The sequence below is a fragment of the Struthio camelus genome, chromosome Z (assembly GCF_040807025.1).
Source record: "Struthio camelus isolate bStrCam1 chromosome Z, bStrCam1.hap1, whole genome shotgun sequence".
NCBI lineage: Eukaryota > Metazoa > Chordata > Aves > Struthioniformes > Struthionidae > Struthio > Struthio camelus.
The window spans coordinates 24,913,199-24,925,575 of NC_090982.1; the positions used below are offsets into that span (position 1 = coordinate 24,913,199).

Genomic DNA, 12,377 nt, shown 5'->3' on the forward strand with positions numbered 1-12,377 from the left:
GGCTGATTTGTATTCCATTAATATGACTCTACACACCCCATTAATACAACTCTACACATTCTAATATGCATTACACAGTTAGATAGTTCCTTATACTAATATTAAATCATTTTCTGTCACTAAATGTTTCTGTAAATGTGATGTGCATACAGATCAGACAAGCAAGAAATCAACCCATCAGGCTGTACCCTGGTTATATAAGTTGCTTTTGAATATTATGCAAGACCTGTGCCTTTTCACGTCTGGAGAGCGCAAAGATTTCAAACCCAATCCACCTCTCCCACTTTTCAGTAAACTGCGTTACAGGTGCTGTGATGACTTACAACCAACTATTGTGTAATGGTTTTACCAAATGCTTCGGTAACATATTTACTTGGAATCATATAGTGTGAGAAAAAACAGGTAGAGATCTTTTTATGTTAATTATTGGACCCAGTACTGAATCTCAAGAGGAATCCAACACAATTTACCTATTCCGAATAGAACATTTATTACTCAAAGTTTCTTCAGAAAAGTTTTGCCCTTCTCCACCAGGAAGGCTGCTCTGAGTAATGGCAACATTTCCGGGCTGGCACTATTTCCCACACACTTGATGGAAAACACCCCACGTACCAGCTTCTAGCCCACAGTATCAAGTAGTTTACTCTCTACTGAATCTCAGGATTATTCCTTTCTGGATCATTCGTCCCTCGGATTTAGCACTGGAAAGGTAAAACAACGTCCCCTGCAAGTATATAAGGAAAGTCCTTAATTTCCCTTCCATGCCTGCAAACACAGAACGCCTTGTCTTTCGACCCTTGTTTCACAGAGGTATGCTACATTCTAACGACTTCCGTCCCAAACAAGAGCAAAATGATTCGGGTGAGGTGTTTTTGCAGAATCTTTAAAATAGCAGGCACAAATAGTAAATTTAGACTTACTTCAAACTACTTAGTATCCTAATAGTAATCAGCAAAACAAATCTACTTCACATTTCTTGTTCAGTTCTTCATTTTTTTGCATAATAATGCTGTTTTGCTTTGATCATTGCCATCATAGTTTGAAAACAGGAACAGCTATCTTTTTATTTACCCTTATGAGCAAGACATCATTAAAAATATATATACTTCTTACTGTACAGACATATGCTTGTTTGTATGAAGTTATCAACAAAATACTGAAGCCATAAAAAGGTAAGTCATATGCATCAACAGCTGAGAATACAGGTCTTAACTATATTTGAAAAAAAATTACATTTGATCAATCATTTACATGATTTCACAGCAATTAAGATATTTAGGGCCAAAGCATGCCATAGATTTTAAAAGAGAACTCTTCCAGCACAACCAGATTCCTCCAGGGAATTCAAAGAAACAAATCCAAACTCCTCAGAGTCAGTGTGAGATTTCTGCTCAAGATTAATGGCATGATACAGCCCTCGGATGGCAAGTAACAGGAGCAGTTCAGTGTTAATACTCAACATGAGAACACCATAACGTACCTTAAATTCTCTGATGAGTGTACTTGACTCTGCTTGGCAGTAACAGAATCTTACCCTCTAATATTATTTTGTAAAATGGCACCTCTGAAAGAAAGATTACGTTTTTAACAAGTTATGGAGCAACAGGTTTTACCTAGCAGTCTACAAATCTTGTGAAATCAGTTCTCCGTTTTGTGACATTAGTATTTTATACTGCCTACCACTTCAAATGCTTCATTTTAAAACAAATGACCACACAGGGACTTAAGTAAGCGTACAAACATTTTAAATATCAGTCTTCTCCTCTTCCTCTTTATTTCTACATAGGACAGCAAGTCAACGAAAATACAAAAAAAAATTAAAAGTCAAATGTTTTGTGACAAAATGAGAAAGCATAATTTTTAGGCAAATGCTGAATTTGATTTTGCTTTTATATATGTCTATCAACCACTACTACAGAAGGCAGATGGAGAATGATCATACATGAGCTAAACGCCCTGCCTTTTTTAAAGTGCAAGTGACTACTGTAAGCATCTAACAAAAAAATGAGTGTTCTCAGATTACTGGAGCCTACACACTTATTTCTGGTTTTGAACTTTATTTATAAATCTATGTTTTCCCCACCTATCTCAAGCATTACCAATAGCCTTTATCAGGCTACAGCCATCAAGTTGTCAGTCTTTTCCACAGATCCCACCAGAACAAAAGACAGAACAACTTCTCTAGCATTTATTCCAAAAACCTGAATAAAGATCATACCGCACATCATTGTTACAGGAACAGTCTTCCCACCCCAAACAGTACCCCCAAAAATAACACAAACCAAATTTCTAAGATTTTATTGCTTAGTAACACAGAGAGGAAAATCTTAACAGACATTATTGTATTTGAAGTTCAGATTACCTAGTCTCTAATAGTAAATATTACAGATTTTATACATACCCATTACTTTTTCTAAGGATTAAAACTGCACAGAAGTAAATAAAGTAACAACAAACAGCAAACAAGCAACCTAGCTGTCTTTATTTCCTCAAATGCTAATAAATTTAACCAATGATTTTACAGTTTTGAGGTATCTTCCCCTCAGCCTACAAAACAAGTGATAAAACTGATCTCTCATGCAAGAACTAGAGTTCTCTATCTCTTTGAAGTGAACATTGTTCTATAGCTACCCAGTAAGCTGTGTAAGATAATCCTGTAATTATATTTCATTTCCTGCTAGTTAAAATCTGGAAGAATTATGAAGTATCAATATTGTACACTTGACCACAACTTTTTACAACTAGAAATACTGTTATAACAACGTAATGATATTCAAAGCTATCCTGATGTGAAACACACACCATATGTGTTTTCTAATAACCAAGGATGATCTTTTAAGTTACGTAACGAGAACCTGAATTGATCAGCAGTTCTTACAGGGATCAGCATTTTTCTTCACACAAATATGCTACAAGCATTATGAAAAAAATCAAGTTGCAATTAGACAGCCCACAAAAGAGAATGAAAATAAAAGATAAGAAGTAAAATAAAATAAAATACAATACAAAGTCTTAAAGTGCAAGTTTGTGATACTGTAGGATGTAGTAATCTTGTTATTCACATTTCTTGTTATACTGAGGTATTGCAGACTGTATAGTCACTAAATATCTTAAGACAACGTAAGAATCCATTGTCACTCCTCAGTCTTACGCATAAACTTAATTTCAGCTGAATGCAATGCAAGTATTTTCAGAAAGCCAATCTCTTTGACAAGCTTTTCCAAACACATGCAATACATTCTAAACAAGCATTACTCAACTGATCAAAATGGATCATCGGATTTGTATACTCATAAGCCAGATAAATATTGCCCAGTTCAGGAATCAAGTCCTTATTACGCTGAGTATTTCTAAGTAAAGCATAGGCATTGACAATGAACTTGATCATGTTTAGAGGGATATTAAAGTGAAATTCATTTTTAGAAACAGATTTTCCTATATGGGTAACACCTCACTGTAAAAGCTAACATTATTTTACTAATGGTACTTAAGTACTGATGAAACTTAAGTGCACTTCAATATATTCAGCCTCTTCTCATCCTCTTTGAAAAGTGAACTATGAAATGTCCTTGTAAATTACACTGGGCTGAATTAGAGACTGCACTTGAAAATATACCTGCACTTGCAAAGAAATTCAGCTTCTGATTAAAGTAGCAGCAATATTTAACCTCTAGAGTTTTCTTTTGGACAAATGAAGTTTTTCACTGGACATCAGAACAAGTTGCATCTGGCTGCAGCTGAGATCCACTGATCAGCAAATCCACGGCCAATAACATAACTGTTCCACAACTACAATAGCAATATCTACGCTGAAAGTACATTATCAAACCCGGTACTCCTGAACTTCCTAACTAGAAGACTGACGCAAAAAGATTCCCACACACCCAACATGTGTGGTGGGTTAGGCTTAGCTAAAAATGTAAAAGCAGAAAAAACAGAGAGCTGCAATTAAAGTAAGCTATTAAAAGTATAGCTAAACATCCTACACAAATATCTAGCAGAAAGCTGATCACCAGTTTGTTCATCTTGATCATCCGTCTGCACTAGGTACTACAAAGAGAAAACAAGCCATACAATAAATAAAGATCTGCTTACAGGTCCCTACCCTGGTCCCATACAATTTACTAAAATTAACAGGGAGTAAAGTCTGTCACCGACTTTAAATGGAGCAAGAGAAGACTAATAACTATTTACATTTAATATTTAAAATTGCCAGAAGAATCACAAGTTAAGAGCAGTGAAAAAAATCAAATTGTCTGGAAATTTTCTCTAAAATTGTATGATTAGATAACATGCAGAACCTGCTGCTTTTGGCAGCTTGCATTGTGGTCACGCTATATAATGGGGCTATGAAAAGAGGGAGAGATCAAGGATCTTTTTCCCCTCCTTTTCCACAAATATGCTTCATACCATAATGAAATCCATTGAAAAGTAAGTTTAAAAAAAGTAACACACACACACACACACACACACACAAGGTAACAAGGGAAATTGGTCTGCTTTCCGGAACAAAGATCATTCAAAGATTCCCCACCTTTTTTCTTTTTTTTGTCATAGTACTTTTAATGAATGCTTTATGGGAGCATTTATAAGTTCAAAATGTAGGTCATTAGATTGTTTTAAAACCTAGCATCAGATGAACTTTCACAAGAGGATTAAGCTGTCAATGTGAAAAGAAAAATAAAAATTCCAAGTCTAAATAGTCCTTTTAAGCAACAGACTCAAACATCTCCATGAAGGATCCTGTCTACATCTTGAAATTGCACCAGTCCGTCCATTGCACCAATTTATTCTGTATGATGAACTCAAATGCATAGCAAAAAAACTTGATCAGCATTTTTTCATATCCAGGTAGTGTATAGGAAACAAAAGAGACATAAGTTTTTGGTTTTTCTCTTTTTTTTAAATTAAAAACAAACCTCCCCTTTAAAATAATTACTAATCTGTCTGTGCACTTCTTCAGTGTTTATCTACAAATACATTGTTCCATGAACAGCTAACAAGCGAACTAAAAGATGCTCCTAATGCAGTTTCCACTTGACAACTATACTACTGTACACTCAGGGTGGAAGAGCCAAACTGGGTCTCACTGGCACAGCACATGTCGCCACATACCATGACTTGTCAGAACCAAAGTCAGCTCTCACGTGTTTGTGCAGGCTTGCACAGCAGCCAGCTCCACAAGGAAGAGCACACCCCAAACCACAGTCTTTCATGCCATCCTTCCAGTTCCAAAAGATTCTTATCTTGCCATGGCCCAAAATATCCAAGGGGGTATACAGCCCAAATGGGCTTGAGATAAAGTTCTCTTTAAAGAGAGTCAGTGATAATAAGGACTGCAAATTTTAGTGTTTCTCCTTCTTTATCGCACACCTAGAAAGTGACTGATCCAGAACAGATTTCATAGCTTTTCTAATGAGGATTGTTCAGAAAATTTGCTTAGTTAACTTGTGGAAATAAAACTGGAAAAGCCATGGTATGAGAACAGAAAAGAATATATTTATTTAAAAAAAGTCATTAGCACTGTTTACCTTAAGTCTGTCATTGTAAAAGTCTATTTGTTAAGTCTATTTCCATGTTAGTCTAGCTGTAGTCTAGTATTAGTTAAGTCTCTTTCAAAATATTATGATCCGCTAAAGTCTCATTCTACACTGACAGGTGCTCTTAAACAAAAATAATCAATACTGGAAATCTAAGGCCTTCTAGAAGACCTCAGAAGTTTGGTCCACCCTATAGCAGGCTAGCATGCAACTCTACTCCCACCACTTTGTAAGTCAGAAAGTTTTACCGCGATTTGACAAGGTGTAATAAACATTTGTTTCCCTCAGCACCACAGAGCAAAGCACCATCTTCCACTTTTTAAACTACAGTATTCCAGTGCCCAAATCCCCATTTTCATACCGAGTATATCATTAGTAAAAAAAAAAAAATTAGTCCAACCCTTTCCAGAAGAAAAATTTCGAGTTTGTCAAAACACACTTTTTAGACAGAGTCCAAACCACTGAAGCCACACTATTACCAATGTTGGTTTTGATAATTTTTTTTTATTGAGTCCTAGAAAGCTATCAGTAGTTTCCTTAACCTGCTGCAATACTGTAAGGCCAACAGTAAGTTAGACCGCTGTCGCAGAGTACCAACATTCATTAGCTAGGAAGAGGAAGAAAATATTTCTAAATCGGACAGCATCCTAAGAGACGATGACATAGAACATTATCAGTCAAGAGCAATAGCTCCTCTTTTGAAAGCAGCATTCTGGTTACACAGCAGATGAAAACTGACAACTCTTTTTCCAAATACGCGTCAAAATACTGCACTTTGATACTCAGCACTACTTTCTTCCCATAAATGCAGAACGGTAAGCAACACATGCTTTGAAAGAAAGCTGGAAACTCTTCAGGTCTTCTATTAGCCAATTTACTCAGCAGCATGAAACAGATAACACCTGAGAACTAACAGTAATACTTACTTATGATTGCATGACATGCAAAGTAACATGATGATTATAAGGAGTATTTGTCATGCAACCTCTGCTTCAAAACAGTCTGGGCATGAGCCTACTGTCTTTAATCAGAGAAGCAGTCCTATAGCCCCCTCAATGGAACTAAGCATGAAGTCAGACCGTTACATGGGAAGAAGTACAGGGAATCAGGCACTGAGGATGAAAGCATGCTCCACTGTGCAGTAATAAACTGAAGGACTCAGTTGTCAAAAGGCAAACAACAGAAGAAAAAAAACCACTGCCAAGCCCAAGTTTTTAAGGTGAAACATGATGAAAGATGCAGGCGACTATTTCGTTAGGTCACTCTTGCTTGTACATGCTCTGTTGCTCCATGTTAGCCACCACTACCTTCCCCATCTATTTACATACATAAATCAACCTATTCTGCACTCCTAAGACCAAGAACTGCTCCTAGCAAGATTTCCACCTTAAAACTGATGGAACTTCAGGGTATTGCACCCCCTATTTGCTGCATAACATCTATCAGGAGAACAAATACAGGGACACACCTTTGTTTGTGAACTCACCAACCTCCACTATTTCTAACATCCCCCGTACAGCCACTGTGCCAGAAGAGATAAGCAAAGCTAGAATTGTAGCCAGTGTACTGACAAGTTTATCCAGTTGTTCTCACAAACATGAAAAGTAATCGCACTGAAAAACAGCTTTAGAAAAAAAAAATTTACCTTCCTCCCCCACTTTTAACATTAGGAATGACCATATCCATAATAAGAAGTGAGCTAGCAGCAGAAATACATTATGAGCTAATAAAACCTATGATATCCTAGTCATTTATTATTTCAGATTGATCCAAGGGCTCTACAAAAAGAAAGAGACGAATTACAAATTTCTCCTGGTAGCTGCAAACATACATTTTAGAGCAGTCATTCACAATGTGAATCCAGAGAGATACAAAGATCGCTTACCGAAACACTGTTAGGGCAGCTAGTCACTATAGTAATACTTTGCTTTAGTTAATATTGTATGCCCATTTCTACTTGTGAAAACCCAGGTTTGACAAGTTATCAAGTATCTCCAAGTGGTAAGTCATGCTGGTTAGCTCAGCATAATAAACCACATACTGTTAGTCAAATTAACTGTTCTCTGTCATGATCTCGGAAGTTACTATAACCAAGCATATTATTCCCATTAAATGCAACACTTAACAAACCGCTATGTCGGCCATCTGATCAAACTACCAACACTGATTTGCAGAGCTAAGCAAGACTAAAACATTTTTCCAAAAAACGTTAACCTCATTGTAAGTTAGAAAAATAAACAAAGCACTGGCACGCACAGGGTGCACATCACCATCGTAAACTCTTTAAACACTTTTACACAGAAGAAAACGTGCTAGATAGTCCAAACAGAAGACATCCCCAGAAGCACAATACTCGGCTTCTCTGCCGTGATTTCAGAGCCTGAAAGCGGGAGAGGGTTTTCTGCATCTATTTTTCACTCATTGCTGTAGTTTTAGGAAGTTAAACGAACCCCAAAAGTGAATGGAATGCTCCTCAGAGGAGCGGGCAGCTGTCCGCTACCGGCTCCCACCCAACGGAGCCAACGGGGCATGTTCTCCTACAGTCTCAGTCACGTGTAATTACAACAGGACAAGCCTCCTCTAGGGCTATGTAAGCGGGCGTTTTTCACAGCAGTTGTCACACCATGAAAAAGATACATACAAATAAAACGCTGAAATAAACATTTTAAAACAACGGCTTAAAAGACTGCTTCAATAAACTCAGCTGCTGGACACTCAAAGCAAAACAATCCCAGGTGCAAATCATACATCTTTCACTTGCAAAAGTCCTAAACGTATTCCTATTAACAAGTTCAACACCACACCTAGCAACCATCCCCAAGTCTGGGCTGCAGAGTCATGTTCCCTGAGGCTGGACAAGGGAAAAAAAGGCATAGGGAATAAAAGCAGCAAGTGTCACAAACACCCACGATGCAAACATAACTCCAAACATTAAATACACTTTCTATCATTGATTTCAACGCATCTTTCCATTCACTGCACATGAACAACACAATCACACCTACTTCTGAGTACTCAGAACTCTTCTCCCAAGTTTCTTCACCAATCATTTAGACTGGCCCAAAGTCATGTCTTTCCTATACAAGAAACAGAAGAAAGTAGGAAAGACACAAAAAATCCTCAACACAATCTAGCAATTAAGTTATTCAGGAATATTGCAGTACTGCATACAAGCCACAGAAAACTACTTGTGCACTATCTAGCTATTTTACAGATTTAAAAAATTATTCAACTGTATGATGATAAAAGGGAATGAAAAGCTTATAGTGTAAAAAAGTCTCAACAGTTGAATTCTCATAGTTGAATTCTCACTACAACAGTCTGCAATTCTCATAGTCCATTGGTTAAGATAGGCAACACATTCTTGAAGAAACACAATAACTGATGTAAAAAACTTCACAGCTTGGTACCTTCACACTGAGAAGCATTAAACTCAAGTATGCGTGTTTATCTTTTCACAGGAAAGTTTTTCTATTTCAACACTGAAAGTCTTCATCTGTCTTTTACTACTTCAGTGTTCAATTTTTCCCACATAGCTATAAGCAGAATGGACTTATTAGGCTGTTGTCCTAAGGAACCGCAGGAGTTCTAGATGCCAATAAAGATTACAGATCAAACGAGAGATAACTACTAACCATTGTGTCTACTTGGACAAATAAACCTGCTCTCAAACAAAGCACCTTATTTTATGTGTACTGTTACTCCTACTAATCCAACTAAAACAATCGGGACAGTGAGGGGGTCAGGAATCGGACTGGAAAACAAAAGGCTTCTTAAATCTCCCCCTGTGCAACTTACACACGTACACACCCGGCAGCACCACACACTTTCTGAGAAGTCCCCGTGCGTTCAGGAAACGGTGAAACCCTGATGACGATGTAGAACAGAGAACAAAACAGAAAACTAAAGTGCTGGCGTATTCAAAACATAAGCACCAAAATCCACGCGGGAAGGGGGAGGAAAAAAACAAAAGAATCAAAGCCGAAACACATTTCTAGGCACCGCCGTCCCGCTCGGACGCTGACTCCCTCCCAGAAGAGGAGAAGCAGCCAGGGGAAAACAACGCGCCGGCAGACACCCGTGCCCGACCCGAGCCGCCGCGCCAGGCAGGGGCCGGCCGAGGGCCCCGCGCCCACGCGGAGCGGGGCGACACGCGGGGGCGGCCGCCCGCCGCCGCCGCTTTTGTTCCCCTCGGAGGCGGCCGGGACCCCGTGGCGGTGCCGTACCTCTTTTCGGCCTGGGGAAGCTCTCGTGCAAGTGAAAGACGACTTTCTCCACAAAGTGCTGAATGTTGCTGTGCTCGGGCCCTCTGACAAACACCATCCAGTCGTGGGTAAAGCCCTCCACGGTGGGCTTCTTCCTCACCTGGGCGCGGTGCCCCAGCTCCAGTTTCACCTGGACGGCGCACTGCGGGCAGAGAGGGCGAGCGGCCGTGAGCGGCGCACGGAGCCGCCGCCGGGAGGGAGCGAGCGGGCCGGGCCGGGGGGGCACGGCACCCCTGCGCGGGGGGCTGCGCCCGCCTCGGGCCGGGCGGAGGCGTCTTCAACCCCAGCCGGGGACGGGGAGAAAACAAAACGGTATTAGGAAAACGAGAAGATGCCCAAGGCGGGCAGCAAAAAGAAAAAAAACAAAAGGTGGGGGGGGGGGGGGGGAGAAAGGAAGGGAAAGGGCTGCCCGGACGGCCGCAGAGGAGGGCAGCGGCCGCGGCGGGCAGAGGCGGGGGCCGGGGCGGCAGCCGGCGGCGCGGGCCGCTGTCAGCGCCGGGCCGGGCGGCACGTCCCGCGGGCCGGGGGAGCGCGCGTGCCGCGGGCGGCGGCGGGCAGCGCAGGGGGCGCGAAGCGGGGGGCAAAGCCCGGCGGCGGCGGCGGCGGCGGCGGGGGGGGGGAGGCGGCGGCGGCGGGGGGCGCAGGCGGCGCGTACTCACCGAGCTGGCCATGCCTGGGGCCCGGGGCTCGCCGGGGCGTCCGCGCCCGTCCCCTGCCCCCACCGCCGCGCTAATTCATGAAGACGCGGATGTGACCGAGGGCGCGCACGGCTAGAGGCGGGAGGGCGGAGGCGCCGGTCATTCTCTGCCTGCTCCTCGCCCTGTCTGCCTCTTTCCGCCCCGCTCGCTAGACCGAGGCGGCGGCGGCGGCCCCGGCCCCGGCCCCGGCGGCAGCCCCGGCCCCGGCGGCGGCTGGATGGGCGCCCGCCGCGCATGCGCGCCGCCCGCCGGGCTGACACCGAGACACAGACATAACAGTGTGCCGAGGGGCGGGCGCCGCGGCGGCGCGGGCAGCCAATGGCGGGCGGCGGTGCGGCCGCGAGCCTCCCCCCCCCGCCCCCCGCTCGCCCGCCCGCCGCCCTTAAAGTAACAGGTTACCGGGGGGTGGGGACGGCTGGGGCTGCTGAGTAGGGCGACGGGGGCAGGGGCTCCGGCTCGGCGGGGCTGCCGGGCGGCCAGGGCGCCTTCCCCGCTCGGGGTCTGGCTCGGAAAGGCGCTGCGTCCCCGCTGCCCCCCGGCCCAACGGCGCCGGCCGCGGAGGTCTGGCAGGGGCGGCAGGTGACGGCGCGGGCCGGCGCGAGCAGACAGCGAGCGGCCCCGGCAGCGGCAGCGGCGGGAAGGCACCCGGGGCCGAGGAACGGTGCCGGGATGTCCGTTATTTTTAAATACCCGAGCGGCGGGGGGCGGGGGGCGGTGTGCGTGGAACGGGGCGTGAAACTGGGGGGGGGGGGAAGAGCTGCCAAGCCAAGACGAACGGCTTGATCACTTTCTCAGCCTATGCTGAAAGATCAAACGGTAAACGAGCAACACGTACCTTACGAACGTGTTGCCTTTTGCTTTTTTCTTCAGCAACTGAGTAGCCCAGTACTGACAAATACGTTCAGGGCAATAGGCTCCCTGCAGCGAGTTGTACCTACCGCCCCTCAGCAAAAGAGTTCACCTCTGCGCGACTGTAAGGATGCAGGCCTCAGGTCTAATCATTAGATTTCAGCATTTTGAAACACATTTTTAAGACTGATAGCACCTCTTCATATTTTTGAAACTACAGCATACTTGAAACTACCTGTTACCTCTTTTCTTTCACTGTTTGGGACCTGCAGGCCTCAACCTTTAAGATCTCTCCAGTGAAAATTACATAAAAGAACACCCTGTGTCAAGTCTACGTTAAGGATGGAACTCTTAAACCAAAGTCTCTATCTTGTATATCTTAATAAATGTTTCTGAGGAGCCCAAAAAGTCCCTCTGGCACACAAATGGAAGACAACATGGAAGCAATGCACTAATTGAACAAATATTAGAAGTGATGATGGATGGCAGAAAGAAAATGACATTTGAGATCATTTAACTGATATTTTGTGCCATTAACTGCTATTTCCACCATTAAGAGGGCTGTTACACTTTAAAAACAGAACAGTCACTACCACAACAATTTTTACTTCTGTACTTTCTGTACTATAGAAGGTAAAATACTTAATCATGCCATAGAAATATGCCAGTGAAAGACTGCAGATGATTTACTGTGACTGTCTAAATCACGGTAGTGACATTTGCAACACAACTGTGTTCAGACAACGGTGAATTTGTCTACAGTTGTCTGTAATAACTTTTGCCACACTGAAAACGATCCTTTTTAGATTCTCCTTTTTTATAATTTTTGCATGATAATCATAACTCGAGAGCTGAACAATAAACACAGGAACCCTTTTTAAGAGAAGTATTTTTAAATGGAGTGAACTTGCAAATTTTAAGTATCTTCTCTGGGCGTTCCACATTTCACCAAGAGATGGCGCACAGAGTCCTTGAGTTAATGTCCTCACTTGACCTCTTCAGAAGCCCCCAAACATCCACGACCC

The 12,377-nt window shown here is 42.9% G+C and overlaps 1 protein-coding gene across 6 annotated transcripts in view; it reads right to left on the reverse strand.

Moving 5' to 3' along the window:
* Nucleotides 1-10,719, reverse strand: part of MLLT3 (MLLT3 super elongation complex subunit) — a 150,699-nt gene extending 139,980 nt beyond the window's left edge. For 4 of the 6 annotated variants that reach the window (XR_011137892.1, XM_068928224.1, XM_068928223.1 and 1 more), the window contains exons 1-2: nucleotides 10,465-10,719; nucleotides 9,767-9,947 (exon numbers count right to left, since the gene is read on the reverse strand). Coding sequence is in view for 2 of the 6 variants with exons in the window: in XM_068928224.1 (XP_068784325.1) it covers nucleotides 9,767-9,947; nucleotides 10,465-10,476 (193 nt within the window). In the remaining 4 variants the exon portion in view is untranslated. Of the gene's footprint in view, nucleotides 1-9,766; nucleotides 9,948-10,464 lie in introns of those variants that run through there. The other 2 variants (XM_068928225.1, XM_068928226.1) reach the window with 2 other exon arrangements.
* Between the last annotated feature and the right edge of the window lie 1,658 nt (nucleotides 10,720-12,377).